Raw genomic sequence first — 19178 nt, 5'->3', positions numbered from 1 at the left:
TCTCCTCAGCTCTGTGCTGTCTTCAGAGAAACAGTGCACATCACTGTTAATTAACAAATTAAAGACAGACCTTTACTGTAAAGCAGAGATGGAGCTGCATTTAATATGTTCCACATCCCTTGAAAATTCAATCATGGCTTCATAATTCAATTGAGGGCTCATTCTTATTGAATTCCACTATGACAATATTATTCAACAGAGGTTGCTTTGAATACAAAATGAGGCAGCAGCTAATGTTTGACTGCTGTGATTGCTCTTTCAAAAGGGAGGCATAGCAAGCAAGGCTTGACTGGTAATGATTAATGAACAGTCAATTTTCCAATCTAGGGCCCCATATGGTAAGGGTGGCAATGGAATAATGCAACTGGGGAGGAAAAAAAAAATCGACATGAAAATTAATGAACTCTTTTCCACCACATTAGCCATGTTTAACCGCTGCTGTTGCAATTTGCATCTAAATTGACCTACTTCAGGTTGCATATATACTTATACACATATACAGCAGATAGTATAGAAATTGCCCCTACCTTGTAGAAAAGACCTGGAACAAATACAGAAAAACAGACAGAGACCAAACATCCAGATCAATACGTGGACATAATAAGGAACTTGATACATCATTTAAAGAAACACAGATGGTGGCTAAATTAGTGATGAATGCGTGCTAGTTTGCCCTATATTTGAAGGGTAATTTCCCAGAACAAACTTACTCACACGTGAACTCATAAAGCCTTTCATATAATTTTAATGCATGGGTTCCTGCTAGCCAAGGGCTTGTTTTAGATCAAATAGGTAGCCCATTTAGCAGTGGGGACTCCGGGCTGCAAATTTTTTTTTTCCTTCTGATCCGAGGCATCTGGGATTTTAAATCTGCTTTCTGCAAGAGTTGTCACTTGGATTAAAGATAAAAATTTGGATGTAAAAAAACCGGCCACCATAGCCATGCTAATGTGCTCAACCTGCTTCACAGCAGCTTTGTACTTAACTACCAGCACTGGAAATAATCGTTACAGACGTTGCAATCAAAAAGGGAGGAGTGAGTTGTTGAAAACCAGTGAATCCAGTTTTTGCTACAGAATCTCATTTGATGAGCACACAGGTTTGGGATTCATCAATACATTCAGAGGTCAGACAGGGGCCCTGGGGTCACAACCCTGGAACTGAATCACTTCCAGGGTGTTGTAGGTGTGGTCAACAGCTCACTTTCTGCAGGTTGATGGGAAAAGATAAAGAAGGGAGGTTTACCAGCTGAACCCTATTCTTCTGTGCTTATTGGCTAGTGAGTAGCTGCTGAGATCCAGTTGTCAGAAGCAAAAGAAATATGACTTGGTTTTCCCCTTACTTGCACCTTGATTCAAAAGCGTTTGGGCAAAGGAGCTTAGAATGTGACCCATCCAACTTGCTGGTATTTCCTACTGTTGTACAAATCCTATCTACCCCTTTCTTAAAGGACCCCACCGAATAACTTTCACCTATGTGGCTTGGGAACTGGTTCCACACTCACCCACAGTTCTTCACGTACAGATTTGTCTCCTTTCTGGGTCAAATGGCCCCCCGAGTTTCAACTTGTGTTTCTGGGTCCTGATGATTCTGTCGATCTTGATCTTGAGTAACCACGGCCAATGCTTTTCAGAATCCCACATACCCAAGTCCAGTGCCGACATTAATTTTCTCCATTGCAGTCAAAGAGATTCAGTTCCTTTAGTCTGTCTGAATACATTGCAATCCCCTACTGCAGTTAAATAGCAGTGTCCGTGTTTAATCGCAAGATATTTAATACCCCGTGTGTTTTATACAGCCAGTGTCAGCAGGTAAGAAACGGTGACCTACTTTGGCTGCAATTCTGCACAAGGAATCTGGAAAATAAATGTGTGTAAATCTGGGGAAAAAAAAGTGTTTTGTTCGCCTCCTGGGTCTCTTTTGCTCCCTTTGGCTGCTGCCTCCTGAGTGCTAAACTGAACAGCAGTGGTAGATGGAATCGAGCTCTCCAATACAGAGCAGAGCCAGCTGGTGCCTAATTGAACTAGCACCTCACGGCGAAGATCAGGGATGGGGAGAAGCCCAGCTCTGCGGCTAGCTGATAAAGCCCCTGTCCCCGCAGGAAGGGGTTTGTTTTTTGGCTGTGTCGCCTTACAGCAGAGATCGGGCCGGTGCCTGATGGGATGCTGCTTGTCCCTTGTTCAGATCTCTATTGGCTTCAATACCCCGCCCGGCTGCTTCCACTCTGCGCAAGATGGGATTTTCTCCGAGAGGCGTCTCCTGCACGGAGAGCCCACGCTACCTGCCTCATCCTCCGGGCCTTTCTTGTGCTAGGATTCAACCCCCCCCTCCGATTTCCCCCTCCCTTGCAGAAAGAGACAAACCACCACAGAGTCCTCCTGCCCTAATTCAACAGTAAGCATCCTTGCACTGCGAGCTGCTTGCTCGTACCGTGGGTTCGATAATCACGTAAAGGAAAACTGGCACTTGTCCTTGTTTCTGAAAGTGATTCAGAATGATGTGGACTAGTGCTCCTGAACAAAAGTAGTTATCGTTATGTCACTTTCGCCTTTTTAAGCTTAACAAGATGCTTTAATACATACCATTTTAGGTATATATATATGTATTCATGTAAAGGTTTCTATTTTGTGATTCTCTGTATTTATTTGTGAAAAGAAAAGAAAGTTCTTAAATCAGACCGTGTGCTTGCTCTGCCCAGGCTCAGCCACAGAGCTGGTTAACGCACGCTCTCACAGGGGCTGTCCTCGTCGTTTTGAAAAGCCCGCACACTCACCGGAGTCGGGCAGCTGGCGCGGAGGTGCACGGCTTGGCACGCTGGAGCAGCTGCGCGGTGCGGCGGGCAGCGGGCAGGGACGCCCCGCCGGGTCGGGGCAAGCCGCCGCCCTTGGCCATGCTTCCCAATTCAAGACGCCTGGCGGAGCAATTATGCGCCTCTTCAAAACTGTCCGTCACCCCCCCCACACACACACACTTTTTTAAAAGAGCTTAATCTTGTAACAAACGTTTGAACATCTGAGACACGCAGAGCGAGCAGCACATGCCCCAGGGTATGTCCAACACCCTTCATATTGCATCATCTTGCGTTTAATACCCTGCAACTCACAACTGGCAGCCCCACTGAAGCTCAGCACTGTGAGCTTGGATGAGAGACCTCCAGGGAAACACTAAGACTGCTGCTGGTAGAGGTGTTAGTGGGGCCAGCAGGGGGCGCTCACCCTGTGGTCTGTGTAGGTCCTAATGCCCCAGTATAGTGACAGGGACACTATATTGTTAAAAAAAGGCACAGTGCTTTTAATGAGATGTAAAACCTAGATCCCGACTCTTTGTGGTCATTAAGAATCCTAGGGTGTTTCTCAAAAAGAGTAGGGGTGTTACCCCCGTGTCCTGGCCAAATTTCCCCCTGGCCTTTACCCATCATGGCCTCCTAATAACCCCCCTCTCTGAACTGGCTTCATCACTCTGCTCTCCTCCCCACTGAGAGCTGGTGTGTGGGGAGTGGACTGGTGCATCATCCAGGTGGGGCTGCACACTGGTGGTGGTGGAGGGGTCCCCATGACCTGTAAAGTGCTTTTAGTGCAGTGTCCAGAAAAGTGCTATGTACGTATATAAATGTAAGGAATTACGATACAAAATCCCACCGGACATGTACCTTAATAAACCAGGATCCAGGTTTAATTCTGAGAAACAGACATTGGAACCAAGTGTTCAGCATTCAGGTACAATACACTTTTACGCACCTATTATTCACAGGCTGCATCTATTCTCGATTTGCTGCGAAAGTGTGAATCTTTTTTCCTAACAAATCACAGGAAATTCAGACAGACGGCCCCCCACAAGCAGGGACTCAGCCCCAGACTGAAATCGGGACGAAGTTAATGATTGACTCTTGACCTTCCGGTCGTCCTCGCTTGACCACACCGCAAGTATTCGTCAGGAGAGGGAAAAAAAAACACCGTTCACCCCGGTCGACAACATTTCAGCCGAGGTTACCTGAAGAGCTGCGTGGGGTGGATCTAAAGGGTCAAAATCAGTTGTCTAGTCAGTTCTAATCCATTGAACTAGATCACAGATACATTTTAAAAGCGCAAATGTCTTTATATCTAAAAATAACACAGCTGGTTATGACCGCCCCCCCACCAGCTCCTCCTCGCCGGTGTTTGGTCTTCATCATAAACGTACAGCGATACGAGCGTTTTTGCTATATCATCGGCATCGCGGGTGAGACGCTACTGTTGTGTCCTTAGGCAAGGCACGTCACTAGGATTGCTCAAGTCATTTCCTTTCTGTTGAAATGGAATCGCCATTGTAAAAGAAGAAGAAATTTGAATCACCAGGTGAAATAAACGAATGAGAGAAATAACCCAGACCTTTAGATTTCGCTCTGTATTATCTAGGGATCGTCAACCCTGGTCCTACATAACCCCAATCCTATTAGTCAAAACAGGTCACCTGTATCCACACAGCGGCAACACCTGTAATCATTGATAAATCTGTTCAGTTGAGAAAACTCTGGTCCTTGAGGGCTCAGACGTTTAGCCCTAAAAGATCTTCAAATTACTTCCTTTAACAAATCAACTGTTTGATTGATCACAATAGTATTGAACACGTGACAATAACCTGAAAGACTTATTTTTCCTTCCATTTCCATGTTAATGGTGACCTGCAAAACGTGAAACAAAGCTGGACTGGGGGATGTCCAGGAATAGGGCTGTAGTTCCCTTGCAAATATTTCGTAAGTAAAATATCAAATCATTTCCTCAAATGGATTTATAAATCGTTCCAAATTATAGACGTATGCGAAAACAGTCTGCACTGAAAGGAACTCTCAAAAAGGAACTCTTGCTTTACTCACACGTTATGCTAACCTGATTTCACCCCATTTTCTTTTGAACGCAGCTCTAAACGACTCATCTAGATGTTGCGGCGCTTTCTTTCACCTAAAAACCAGCAATAAAATTCGAGTTAAGCCTTCTGTTTAATTAAGTGGCTAGAATAATTCCCCCAGGCAAGTCTAAGGTATTCGTTCTGCCTTCTCCCTCATTCTCGCCCTTCGAAGAATAGCAATTAGTAACCGAGTAGCTACAGGGAGGAGGAGCTAGCTGTGCGGTGAATATCAATAAGACCTCGTCCGCCGGGCGAGGCAAGTCGGGACTGGTGTGTGGCTGGTCTGTCTCACTCTGCGGCGTTCAGCGAGCCGAGCAGCACCGCTCAGCTCTTGGGGTGGAAACGTGCAGTAAGCGAATGGCTTTCTTGTATTTAATTTCGCGCAGGGCGGGCGACAGTACGCCTGCACGCAGACCCGGCGACCTCTGAGTTTCGCGGCCAGGACGCCGGAGACAGCAACGCGATTTGGGGGAGAAAACTGAATCCCGGCAGAGTGCCGCCGAGTTGAGCTTGCAGCGGCCGCTCTTGCGCTGTGAACCTCGGGACTCGGGAGTTGCTCCACGCCGCCTTAGGTTTCCCGGTAAGGACTGTTCGCAGAACAATAAAATGCGGGTTTAGAAACGCTGCCCTTTCAGCGGGGTTCTGAGACCCTACGAACCGCGCAGCTAATTAAAAGCTCTGTCGGACTGGCTGGATTGTCCCAGTCTTTATGTATCTGAAGACGCAGGTGAAGCTGAAACTTTATGCGACTTCAAGAGGAATTGCACAGGCAGGGCACGGTTTAGAGGACTTAAAACTGACTTTCCCGCATAGCATTATGTAGTCTGAACCCGCACTTCTCTGATAATCTGTTAACCCTTCTTCGTTTACCGCTGGTGTAAGTTTTTCGGTCTTTGTTTTTTATGCAGTTTACAATGAAGTGTGTAATACTTCCAGGCGTTCTTAAGGTCCTGCAAAACGAAATCATAGGAGTCACTTAACGGGATCAGACTGTAACGCTGTTACGCAGCATTTTGGGTTTTATTTTACTTTTAAAATAAAACCAGATATTTCTTAAAATATTAACAATTACTTTTGGCCAGACTGTTCACTTACTAAGCCTCATCTACTTCGTAGATTTATTTTTACAGCTTTTTCGCTCATCTTTCTAGAAACAGCGTTTTCGGTTAGTTTTTTTTTGGGGGGGTCACTTAGCACGTTCCTTTTAGTACTTAAATTTCACTTTTCGAATCTGAATACAAATAGTCTAGTGATGTAAAGGTATTTTAATGTTTGAGCAATCGACGCTTAAATCGCCGTGAGACAAGTTCTGCACGCCTCTACACTTTGCGTGTTCTGTCGGTTTTTTTTTCATTTAAATGTGCAAGTCAGAAACAACACACCGCAATAATCCTTTACAGTTTTACGCGTTGCGAAGTGTCGTGAAGTGAACACGACACGCAAATCGGCATGATCGAAACGTGTTGCTTGCTTCTAAAAACCCCTTCGTATTGTGCAACTAAACCCCTCGTCTTTTCCTATTTGTTGGCCTTAAAGTAATGTTTCTAACATTTTTATTTTACTGACAGCGGTTCTTTGGTCACCCAAGGTGACTTTTAGTGCCTTCCCAGTAACATTTGATGCCTACATTTGTACACAAAGTGCACAAGGGACAAGTCATTTACAGTAAACAGTGGTTATTTGCGCGTCAGCAGTTTCATGCGAAGATAATGAGCGGTATCCTGGAGAAGATCAAAGCTGGGAGGTTTCAGTGCTGCAATGAGGGGAAGTTGCCATACATTCCTAACCTCTGAAACTAGGCGGGGCAAATCGTTTGCTTAGGAAAGTGTAGTTTCACGGTGTCACAGTTCTTATAATGTTATAAACATTTCCGGAAGGGGGAAAAAAACGCAGCTAAGTCTGTGAAGCTCAAACCTCTTTGCCAACTGCTGGCTTCACGAAGTCAAACCTTTAATTAGCGACTTCCTAATCCTGCCGGTATGCCTTCAGTTATGAGGGTCTTATCACATTTTCCTTTTTTTGCAGTGATTCATCTTTGCTTCCAAAGTATATTGAGCTTTTTTTTGTTGTTGTTCAGCCCTGTAATTAAATGGCCCAATGGAGTACAGATTCAATTTTTTTTGGGAAAGACAAAACAATCCTGTAAATGTGAACGCTGCTGTTCCGTGTTGCACGGTAACATTTTATTTCATGAACCCTTCGCCCGCTGCAGCGGACAGCTGTGACGTGTTCTTGCGTGGGATTTCTTTATTTTCTCAGCTTTGGAGCAGTGAAGTGGCTGCAGGTTTGTTTGTTTTTTCCTGTCTAAATTCTTACGTCCAGATGGCACGGTAGTGCAGTGGTTTGCATTGCAGCGCTGGGGCCCTGGGTTCAATTCCTAGGGTACTATCTGTGGGGAGTTTGTGCGTGGGTGTTCCGGTTACCTTCCAAAGTCCAAAGACATACTGGTAGGCTAACTGGCTTCAGGGAAAACTGGAGTGTGTGTGTGTGCGCGCCCTGGGACGGCCTGGTAATCCATACAGGGTGTATCCTGCCTTGAGCCCATTGCTTGCTGGGATAGGCTCCTGCTCGAGCTCCCCTGCTAGAAGATGGATGGATGGATGGATGGAAAGAAATTCTCATTTCCATGACTGGCAATTAAAAGGGTTAAGGTTTGGACCGAGGGTTCAAGGCCGTTAAAGGCTTGGCCCATGGGAGAACGAGAGTCTTACCAGCGCCCTGTGCTTCCGTTCCAGGCGGAAGCGAGCCACCGGAGATGTCCGTGAGCAGCCACGAGAACCGGAAGTCGAGATCGAGCTCCGGATCCATGAACATCCAGCTGTTCCACAAGGCGTCGCACGCGGAGAGCCTGCTGACGCACCTCAACCTGCTGCGGAAGCGCCACCTCTTCACGGACGCGGTCCTGCGCGCGGGGAGCCGCTGTTTCCCCTGCCACCGGGCCGTGCTGGCCGCCTGCAGCCGCTACTTCGAGGCCATGTTCGGCGGGGGCCTGAAGGAGAGCCGGGACGCCGAGGTCAACTTCCACGACTCCCTGCACCCCGAGGTGCTGGAGCTGCTGCTGGATTACGCCTACTCCGCGCGGGTGATCATCAACGAGGAGAACGCGGAGTCCCTCCTGGAGGCCGGCGACATGCTGCAGTTCGAGGACATCCGCGACGCCTCCGCCGAGTTCCTGGAGAAGAACCTCCATCCCTCCAACTGCCTGGGCATGATGCTGCTCTCCGACGCCCACCGGTGCGAGCGGCTGTTCGAACTGTCCTGGACGATGTGCCTCGCCAACTTTGCCACCCTCTTCAAGACGGAGGACTTCCTCAGCCTCCCCAAAGACAAGGTCCTGGAGCTCATCTTCAGCGAGGAGCTGGAGGTGGAAGACGAGAGCTTGGTCTACGAAGCGGTGATCGACTGGGTGAAGGCCGACGTGGCGCGGAGGCGCGGCGACTTGCCCGATCTGCTGCGCTGCGTGCGGCTGGCCCTGCTCCCCGAGTCCTACCTCCTGAAGAACGTGGCCTCGGAGGAGCTGGTTATGGGCCACAAGCTGGGCCGGGAGATCGTCGAGGACGCGGTGCGCTGCAAGATGAGGATCCTGCAGAACGACGGCGTCGTCACCGGCTTCTGCGCCCGGCCGCGCAAAGTCAGCCAGGCCCTGCTGCTCCTGGGGGGTCAGACGTTCATGTGCGACAAGGTGTACGCGATCGACCAGAAAACCAAGGAGATCACCCCCAAAACCGACATCCCCAGCCCCCGCAAGGAATGCAGTGCCTGTGCCATTGGCTGCAAGGTCTATGTGACCGGCGGGAGGGGCTCGGAGAATGGGGCCTCCAAGGACGTTTGGGTCTACGACACTCTCCACGACGAGTGGTCCAAAGCAGCTCACATGCTGGTGGCCAGGTTTGGCCATGGATCCGCTGAACTGGATCATATCCTTTATGTCGTCGGTGGGCATACGGCCCTGGCTGGCTCTTTCCCAGCCTCCCCATCGGTCTCCCTCAAGCAGGTAGAGCAATACGACCCGCAGGCCAACAAGTGGACGCTGGTGGCCCCACTGCGGGAGGGCGTGAGCAACGCGGCGGTAGTCGGGGCCAAGAACAAGCTCTTCGTCTTCGGGGGCACGAGCATCAACCGGGAGAAGCTGCCGAAGGTCCAGTGCTTCGACCCTTGCCAGAACAGGTGGACGGTGCCTTCCGCCTGCCCCCAGCCCTGGCGGTACACCGCGGCGGCCGTGGTGGGCAGCCACGTCGTCGTGATCGGGGGCGACACCGAGTTCTCCGCCAGCTCGGCCTACCGCTTCAACAGCGAGACGTACCAGTGGTCCAAGTTCGGCGACGTCACTGCCAAGAGGATCAGCTGCCATGCTGTGGCCTCTGGCAACAGGCTGTATGTGGTGGGCGGCTACTGTGGTGCCCAGCGATGTAAAACCTTGGACTGCTACGACCCCTCTACTGACACATGGGACAGCATCGCCAGCGTGCCCTACTCCCTCATACCCACGGCCTTCGTCAGCACGTGGAAGTACCTCTCTGCGTAGGGCAGAGGACAACACGGACGCTTGAAAGTAAGATACTTAAAGTGCTACAGTACCACACTGCCATGTCTGCAATTGATATTCATGATGCCCACTCAAGGAAGTGTGGTGGTATGATTTTGCACCTTTTTTCATTCTCCTATACTCAGAAAATATTGCTCAAACAGATGCGGCAGACTGGGCATTATATCTACAAGACGGAAGAGCTGATATAGTGTGTGAACACGCTAAATACAGTTGTGTGCCCCTTTAAGAGTGCTTTAATCCACTGTAGAAAGTTTACTTCAGGCTTTAAAATAGCATTCCTCTGCAGTGTATACTGGAGGCTCAGGTGGAAGTGGTAAAGAAAATTCAAATAGTCCCAGGAAGCACATCTGTTTTTTTTTCCTGTAGAAAGTTTGGGAATGTATTATAGGGATGCTTTTTGTAATCAAACAGTAAAAAAGACCCCCCCCCCACTTCCAGAGAAAACTTGAGGATAAACATCTGTTTTCCCACGCAGGTTAAACGGGATGAAATTCATAAATCTTGGAAGAGCATGCTAGGTCGTTTTTAGGAGACAGGAGTGGGGGGTGGGGAGCCTATCAGGAGAGAGGTTTTTCCTGTTTGGTGACCTGAGAAGCATCCTGTGTTCGGGCGTATTGCCTTTCAAGCTGACTGTGCTGGGAAAGTTTTCCTGCGACCCTCTCAGGGACAGGAAGGGAAACTGGGGCCGGGGGGGCTCTGAAGAGAGCTCCCTTTAAAGGAGCAAGTAAGATCGGGCAGCAGCACAGTTTAAACAGTGTAAGGCATGCTGGGGTCACAATTACAAAGCACAAATACCACTCCATGCTAACAGTGACCATTTAGAGTTTGTGTGTGCAAACAGTGGCCTAGAAATACTTTAAAAGAAACAAATCTTGAACTTCACAGAGTTAGTGTATGTTTCTCTCCTTTAAGTAATTACTGTATTTCCTGAGACCAGGTTCTTAAAAGCTCTAAGGTTTGAAGCAGAACCCTCAGGAACAGGGTTTGTAATGCTGTCGGGTGGCGACTGTGATAATTGACCCGGGAGTTGATATGATTGCTTGTGAGGCGGCCAGGTTGCAAAAAAGAGAGGTTTAAGGTTGTAAACTTTACTATCCAGTAAAATGTTCTGTCAGGGCTTCATTTAGAGAGCCTTTATTTGCTTGCAGACCAGGCCAGAACTAGCTATTGAAACTGTATGCTACAGGAAGAGGCTGAAGGATAATCATGCCTTTTTTTGTCCACCCGTCATGGGTATTATATAGTGTGTGGGTGACTGAAGTCTTTTTCTCTTCCGGCCGGCTCTCTTTCATCTGAAAATGTGCCTCTTTGTCTTCCTAAACAGTGGAGCTTGCCTGTATAAACAAGGATCTTTTTACCAGTGCAGTGCCTGTGGCCACATTTTACTGAAAAGATTCAGACAGTAGAACCTAAAATAGCCTTTGATGAAACTCTAAAACAGAATTGCTACACCAGACGATGCTACTTTGGGCAGAAACAGGCAATTGGCAGTGTGGCACAAAGGTTTCTGAAGAAGCATCAAAATATTTTCTGACCCCACTCTTTCAGTATAAGGGACACGTTTCACAGCCTGTCTCTTGAAGTCCTGTTGCTCCCCTGTTGTGGAGTTCCGACATATTAATCGCTTTTTAAAGGCGAGCCGTACCTGATCCTGTTCACTCCTTAACGCAGAACAGTGCCAAGTTTAAGCTGGAGTCTGTCGCATGGCTGTGGAAACTGCAACAGGCATGGGGAATGGGACTTTAACATTTCATTGAAATCAAATTTCAAAAGGGTTTTTAAAAAAAAAATCAGTTTTGCCATTTATTATAAGATTTTGTCAGTTGCTGATGGCAATATGATGGGCCGTCTTTGATGTACACACATGCATTTAGCAACAGAGGGTGGAAACAGACACTGCATTCTGTACGACTTTGCATCTCGGAGAGAAAAATATTCCCTACTTCTGGACACACTCGGATTTTACCCTGGGACACGCAGGAATGTGGCCGCCAGTTCCCGTGTGCGGTCTGGCTCGGGAGGCCTCCCTGCACAGGATCTGCAGCGATTTTGCGCGGTGGAAGGCTTGTGCTCGTGCTAAATGAACCCAGGCCTGACGGCTGTGCTTCACTGCTGAAAACAAAACAAAAAATGAAAGAGTTTGTATTAGTCTAGGGAGAAGATCAAACATTCTCCCCACCCTCCAGCTGCAGGAACTAATCGGACAGCCAGAGATAGTCACCTTTGCTTCCTGCATTTATCTCTGACCTAGTTACCGAGTCACTCCTCCTCTGTGCATTATCATAAGCAAAAAAAAAAGGCAGGAGGTTCACCGGTCACTGAACAATAAGCCAGATACGACCTTTTTCACTGACATCCGTGGGGGGGGAGGAAAAAAACCTACTGACATTTCGGGCCCTCCATCTTGTGCAAATCTAACCTCCCCAGTCAAGTCTTTTTTTTTTCTTGTCAGACTCTCCCACCTCTCTCCTGATTTGCCTTGTGGTTGACACTGGTCTTCCCTGTGTTGGCTGAGAACAAAAAGGGCTGTTTGAACTTGTAACAGTAGCTCATTAACAGGCACTCTCAGTCAATCAAAGTGACTAATCTCGTCGGGGGTGAATGCTCTGAAGTCAGACGGGTAGCACCTTAAACAGGTTGTTCATGCTTTCAGTATAGCTACTGTTGCGCACTGTATATTTACATAATGTAAGTAATGTGAACCTTCTCTTAACTCATAAAAAAGTGTTAATTGTAGCACACTTGAAATATTGCATTAAATTATTTTTTTTTGCCAGTGTACAAGGCTACAAAGTTTTGTAGCGCAAGTATAGATCATGTCCATGTGTTTATTTTTTGGTGAAGTTCTGGCTTTTTGTGGTTTGTAGTTTGAACACCAGCCTGCAGAACTGTATGCCTTGTGGTGTTCGACTACTTGACTTTGGCGGGGGGGAGAATAAAAGAAGTCCAAATGTGTAGCATTACTTTAAAACAAATATTTGGAATGGGAATTAAAAGAAACACCCATTTGAAATGCATAACCTATCTTGTCTGGATACCAGTCGCTCCTTCTCAGAAACCTCAGATGTTTTTGATCTTGGCAAAGGAAACTCCATCACAGCAGTTTTTTTTTTCTTGTGCTGAATGATGGGGAGAAATTAGACATTTTAAAAGGGAAAACAATTCCACCATTCTATTGTGGCATTCATCAAAGCAAAGGGAACAGCTAGGAAACTGTTCTCTTGAATTTGGAATGCTTGCCCTTTTCATCCGCTGTTGACTGAAGAGCAATCAAGCACTGCAAAAGCAGGCCTGGGGTTTGAGCCTTCAGGACAAACAGCACAGTGGGCATCCCGTGGCTCTGGGCCGATCGTGCCACAAGGCAAGCTGGTGGCGCTGGGCAGTGCGGTAGTGTAAGGCATTCTTTTTCACTGGCGGCTCACGGAGAAGTAGCCGCAGTATTTGGTTTCAGAGAGAAGTGGCCACAGACTGGAACCCTAGCCCTGTGGAGCACCCCTGTGATCAGCCACAACCAGATGAGGAGGGAGGCTTCAAAGGGTAGAGGCTATGTGTCAGTTTACCGGTTTGAACAGCTGTTAATAGCTGCCGGCAGTGTGGGCCAGAGGCACAGGGGTGGGGAGAGGCAGCAAGCACCCAATAATTCAATACTAATGTTTTATTAATTTCCATTTTAAAAGGCTAACAGGATTAGCAATTCCACTGGCAGCTGTGTTAGGCCCCTGCCCTGGTCTCTAGAGTCATTAATCAATCTCATTCGAGCCTGTGCCGTTTCATTTGCATGCACAATGTTATTTATACCGAAGCAGCTATTAGATTTTGCTTGGTGCTTTAAACGGGGTGAAAAGGGAGTAGTTTTATTTGATTAGGTGTCATAAAGATCTGTCATTAGTGCTTTGGAGCAACAGTAACAAATCCAGTTTTACAGCTCAGGGAAGGTAATTAACTCATGCAGGTCTTGAAAGCCTTTTGTGGCACTGTATTACTGCAGAGGGCATACCTGCAAATTATACTCTGTTCTTATGCACAGAGTATAATTTGATTTCTCTATAACTCAGTTAATAGGAGTGGGTGGATAAATCACAGGCATGTTTCTCAGTTGCAGACACACAGCACTGAGTCAGGACTCTCCAGCCTCGTCCCTCTGTGAAGGTGATGGCCCCATATCTTTGGCCTTAATGTAATGTAATGGGACAGCTTCCATTCACTGAGCCAGATGTGGATTTGCTGAAGCCCTGGGGAGGAGGGCAGATCGAACACTAAACCTAGATGTGTTTGATAACTGACTGGCAAGGAAATTGATTAGGACATGAATCCTAGATCGCCGATACTGTGGTCTTCATGGGCTGTATGATCATTTCAATTCATTGACTACTGTTCCTTGGGCTCCAGTGACTTTGCCCTGAGCCATTCTGATCCTGCAAAAAGGGGACAGATTGTTCAGGGGTGGGTAATTCTGTGTTATTTTGTGCAGTTTCTGTTTTAAAAGCCCTGTACCCTAGCGCCCTGTATTTTGATTCAGGCGGTTTACAACAAGCATTCTGCTCCTTCTGCAAATAATTAAGGGGTTAAAAAAGAGCTGCAGATATCTTATGAATAATCGCTGGGATTGGATTAAAATCGCCCTGAGGTGGTGGAAAACTTTTGATGGCTTTTTTTGTCTCTACTTCCTGCAAATAGAGCAGCAGCAGTGTCACTTACATTAGCTGGAACACAGGAGAGGGCGAACCTGAATCTCAGGTTTATTCTGTAGCAGTTAGAAAAGCGTGTCAGAGGTCAGCCGAGCAGAGCTGTATTAACCCTTTCCTGCATCTTCTGAACCATTTGCTGCCAGATTTGCTTCCCAACAAACAAGGTGTTAGAAGTTGAGATGGGGGAAACTTTGGACTGTTTTTGCTAAATATATCGTGCCTCTTGTCCATCTTTCTTTACTGCTCCTCTATGTCCAATTTGAAAGTGCGGAATTTTGAATATTCATTCACCATAGTCAAATCCTTCCAATTTGCAAATGTAGACTTTTCAATTTAAATTCAAGTACTACTTTTTATGCAAATCCATCGTTGGTGCTCGTGCCTGCCGGTGAGGTTCAGGCCTGGTTGCACACAGAAGCTGCCCGGTCAGCTGAGCAGTAAAAAAGGGAAGAGCTCTTGAATGGACAAGAAAATATACTTCACCTTCTTCTTTAGAGTGGGAGTGGGTTCAAAGTGCACCACCCGAGCAGCAGGAATGAGGCCCTTTCCCAGAGCAGAGCTAAAATTAAAGCTGCCTGACCGGTGTAATGCTGATATCGAGCAGGAGTATTTTTAAGGCCGGTTTGTCGCTTGCTTCCACCAAGTCTGCTGGGAAGCAGCGACAGCAGATGGGATAAAAAAAACGGGGGCTCCGCTCAAAACAACAGCTGCGGACGCAATGGGCAGCAAGAGCCCGCCTGCCTGTGGGTGTGCATGGAGACTGTGCAGAGCAAGATCGGCGCTCGGCCCCTTTTTTTAAAACCCCGTTAAACATCTACCATGTTCGTCCACTCGTGCAGGTGTGACTGCCTTCCAGCACAGAGCCTAGGGCCTGAGACTTGAAATCACTGCTGCACCATAGAAGACAAGTGTGTCCCTTCGAGTGGAGATAAGATTACAGTGGGTGGAGTAAAATCCAGGAAAGGTGGTCTTAAATTTGTATCTGGCAAATAATGAGCCTTTGCTTGCGATTAAGATGATGATGATGATAACATTGGTGACGGGTAGTTTTCCAAAAGCTTTCGATACCTGCCACGGGCAAAGAGCGTCTTGTCCTCATTCGCTGGACTGCGTCTCAGACCTCTGTGTGTCTTCCCATGGGGCCAGCCTGGGCCGAAGCGATGTGGGAGGATGAGCTCTCAGCCAAAGGGAACAGCTGTAAAAAAAAAAAAAAAAAAAGGGATAATGGTTTGATTTTCAAATCAATGCAGCAGGCTATTTAGAAAAATAAATAAAATAAAAATTGAGGTCTCCCCTAGCTCTGGAGAAGCTGGGGATTCAGAGAGCCCTGCAGAGCCTGGTGGGTAGTGCCCCTCGAGGACCAGAGCTGGGCTCCCCTGATCTTGAGAGAGCAGGATGTGGCCATAATCCGATTTTTGGGAGAGACTGTTTCTCAGGTTTCTAGCAGAAACGTGTGGGCCTTGTTTGTTGGATTTGCAGAGAGTTCCTGGGATTCCTAACTCCTGTGCTCTCTCTCTTTCTGTTTCAGTCCAGAACTGCAGTGCTGGAGACTGTCTGGAATGCTGGACTGTGTCTCTCCGAGGAATGCAGGAGGAGGGGGGGGGAACAAAGATCTCATCCAAAGCAGCTGGAATCACATCGGAGGCGACGGGGGGGAATGTCATTTCTGAGAGAGGAGGCAGCAGGAAGTGAGGGCGGGGGCCGAGGAACTCCAGCCCTTGCTTTCTTCTACATGGAGCCTTTTTTACTCGTGACAGACAGTGCTCCCAGCCTTCGCTTGTGGAAGTGCACAAAGAGACAGCACTACAGGCTGCACTCTGGAAACTGGATTTGCTTTCGCAGAGACGCGCAGTCTCTGGCTGGGACGTGACCACAGCACGGCTTCTGCGCTCAAAACACCGTGGGCTCCGAGCGTGGCCTGGTGTAAGCATTCAGGACGCGTGGAAGAAAAATCCAGTGGAGACAGCACGTCTTGATGCACTGTGCCAGCAGCCTAAACGCAAACTGCTCTCGGCTTCTGCGTGGCCCACCTGGCAGCTGCCTGTGTCTGGAATGCAGGACTGACCTTGTGGGCTGGGTGCGAGAATCCACACTGTCCAGAGAGCTGCCCGTGCTCACTACCTCCCAGGTGGCGCACGACTGTCTGGGAGGATGGGGAGTGGGGGGTTGGCATCTTCAGTTTACTCTGTCCTAGTCCTCAGCCCCCCGCCTCTGTGTAACCACAAGGCTGTGTTTCGTCAGCCAGGGCCTTGTGGGTGTTGTGGTAAACGCAAGTGTCCCCCTGTTTAAGTTTCGGGATTTCAGGATTTTAACAGGGGCAGCAGATAGCTTGGCTGGCCACAAGGGCCCTGTTTTCACCCCCCAAGAACTGGGATGGCATCAAACCTGTCATGCAGTAAGAAAGCTGGATTTATAGAGAAGTCTTAAAAGAACAGCCACAGGCCCCTTGAGCTCAACCATGGAAAGGTTTTGCTCAAGCACAGGCTGAGATCTGTGAGCGCGGGTCCGAGCACAAGTCATGGCGCTAGCTGACTGGTGTTGGGCTTGCCCAGCCATGGGTAGGGCAGGCTCGGGTTCCTGCTGGAAACTCAGGCAAGCTGTGCTGGCAGTAAGGGCCACACCCCTCCTAAAGTGGGCTCTGAATCTCCCGTACAGCGCCGGGGGTCCTGTGACGTATTCCGAGGACCACCAGCGCGGAGGAGCCTGCCTACCCCTCTCCTGGGGGGAGGTGGCGGGGATCACTGCTCAGAGCCCTGTGGGTTATCCTGAATCACAGCGAAATCGCTCCCATTCAAAATTTGTTTAAAAAAAAAAAAGCCATGTTTCCTTTAAAACTACAAAGCTGGGAAAGTTCTGGAAGGGCTCTCTGGGGTGAGATTTAATGGAGTGGTTGTAATTCTACAGCACGATTGCCGGACTGCTTTGACACGCTTGCACACACTCGGATGCAGATGGTCCTGTAGATTTGGGGTTCAGGTATAGGGTGGGGCGCCATCTGTTTCAATAACATTTCTACAGGTGCTCTAGTTTCCTAGTTAACCGGTTCCTCTAAATTGTTCCTGTGTGTGTGCTCGTGTCCCATAACGAAACCCAGCCCAGGTGCGTTGAGGTTTGGCACATTAAAAGGAGGTGGCACTGCAGTAAGAATGAGAGTTAATTCAGGATTGAAATCTAGGAGCGGGTCAATTGGTGTCAGCTTTTAAAAACACGAAAAAATAACATTTTCAAAAAGTGGATTTAGTCTGGACACTATGTAATTACTGTAGGCTTTGTGTGTGCCTGAAAGTGTTCTGTAAATTTAAGGTTTGAGCAGTGAAGGATTTTAAGTTTCTTACCTTGATTTCAACAAATCAGGGCTGGACTGACTGTTCACGTTTGACTCAGGTCTGACTTATGAAGTTCACTGGGAACCTAATAACGCCTGTGGCTGTCGCATCGCAAAAACCTTTTCAGGGCTTGTTTAACTTTTTTTTTATCAATAAGCTATCTTATTTGTATTTTTCTCTTGGCTTTGGAAGATTTCAATTTTAACTGTCTAGTGTATATGGCTTTTGTACTGAAATTGCTAAGCAGAGAATGTGAAGTTGAATGAAGACTATTTTTTTAAAGTTTTTTTTTTTCAGCTTTTGAAGGTTAGATTCTGGATATTTTATTTAAGGGGAATGTAATTATATTCTTCTCAGGGTAATCTCTTTGTATTACTTTAAATACTGTATATACCCACATTCCCCACAGTTCAAGTTAAAGTTTTCGGACAATCACTGAACAGTTTTCTTCATGCTACATTTAGCCACGGCTGTCTTTAATTCCAACATGTAGGAATATTCCACAGGGAACTTGTTTTGCTATGTGTGGTAATGCCTTGGTAAATACCAAGTGTGCTCCATAAACATTTTCATGGTTTTCTGTTAAAGTCACTTTCATTTGCACCTGAGATTTTCATTGTGTGGTTAATGTAATGTCAGTGGTCTGCTTTATTATTTTTATTATGAAAATTGAGCATTAGGAGTGTGGTCTGCTCTGCAACTCCCAAGATTTCAAAACTAAATGTTAATACTTAAAAGTACTATACGTATCCTGCACTTGATATCCCTAAAGGATCGTTTTGAACGAGACGTAAAAATAAATGTTAATAACACTAACACTATTTAATTTTTTTTTACATTTTCCCTTGTATTTCTATGGAGCTGTAAGAACTTTCACTGTGAAAAAAACATCTTTTCATATGTTCATATTAGTTTAGAAACAAGTGTTCGAGCCTCTGAGTTTTCCCTGGTGTTCACTAGTCCTGCTGTAGCCCTGGTGAGCTGTAATGACTAGGAGTACACTGGTGCCCAAAAGGAGACCGTCTCCAACAACTTTGGTAGACAAGTTGACTTTAAAACACTGGAGTTATTTTTTTTTTTACCCCATTCCTCTATACCCTTTTTAAAATGTTTTTATGAGGTTACAGCCTGGTGCTGTATTGGTGTTGTAATATGAAGACAATGTCAATAAAATTCTGTGTGTGAAGCCCTGCTGTGCTCTGCTGTGGTTTGTGGCCTCAGGCAAAACCTGATTGAATCTGGTGAGTACTGGGCTGAGTGAAGTTTCTCCTTGAAGCCTATCGGAAAATCAATTTTGTAAAAGCTATTCTTACACAGGCTTTACACATGATAAACTAGGAAAGCAATCGGCCCCGATCCTTGCACATGTATTAATATTTTAACTTTAACAAATCTTTAGTTCATATGTGCTGTTAGACATAAGCTTGGAGGACTCATTCCAGACATCTGTTATACAGCTGATTATAGTCATTTTAGACCTCTGGGAAGAGTCCATTACAAAATATAAAACAATAATTTAGGCATCACAAAAGTTTTTTTTTTAAATCAGAGATTTAAATATCTAGAAGCAACGTTTACAAACGAGGAGGAGGCTGTTTGGTTTCACATACTTCATTTCTTGAATGAAATGCAAACCAACATACTTGAGCAGCTTTTAGGTGCTGTCCTTGTAGCAATTCTAGTGCACTGGGGGTTTTTCATGGGTGCTGTAATTCATTTACAGTGGGATTG

At 46.9% G+C, this 19178-nt stretch overlaps 1 protein-coding gene across 1 annotated transcript; it reads left to right on the top strand.

Moving 5' to 3' along the window:
- The first annotated feature begins 5127 nt into the window (after nt 1-5127).
- Nucleotides 5128-18633, top strand: enc3 (ectodermal-neural cortex 3). The gene is made up of 3 exons (XM_088621810.1): nt 5128-5464; nt 7620-9436; nt 15650-18633. Exon 2 carries the CDS (start codon nt 7640-7642, stop codon nt 9407-9409), a length of 1770 nt encoding a protein of 589 aa, XP_088477936.1. The 5' UTR covers nt 5128-5464; nt 7620-7639; the 3' UTR covers nt 9410-9436; nt 15650-18633.
- The last annotated feature ends 545 nt before the right edge of the window (nt 18634-19178 follow it).

The sequence above is a fragment of the Lepisosteus platostomus genome, chromosome 27 (genome assembly GCF_059453375.1).
Source record: "Lepisosteus platostomus isolate fLepPlt1 chromosome 27, fLepPlt1.hap1, whole genome shotgun sequence".
NCBI classification, from domain to species: Eukaryota; Metazoa; Chordata; class Actinopteri; order Semionotiformes; family Lepisosteidae; genus Lepisosteus; species Lepisosteus platostomus.
This window is presented reverse-complemented; position numbering and strand designations above follow the sequence as displayed.

Coding starts and splice junctions, on each gene's coding strand:
- enc3 (XM_088621810.1), top strand. CDS start 7,640: ATGTCCGTGAGCAGCCACGAGAACCGGAAGTCGAGATCGAGCTCCGGA.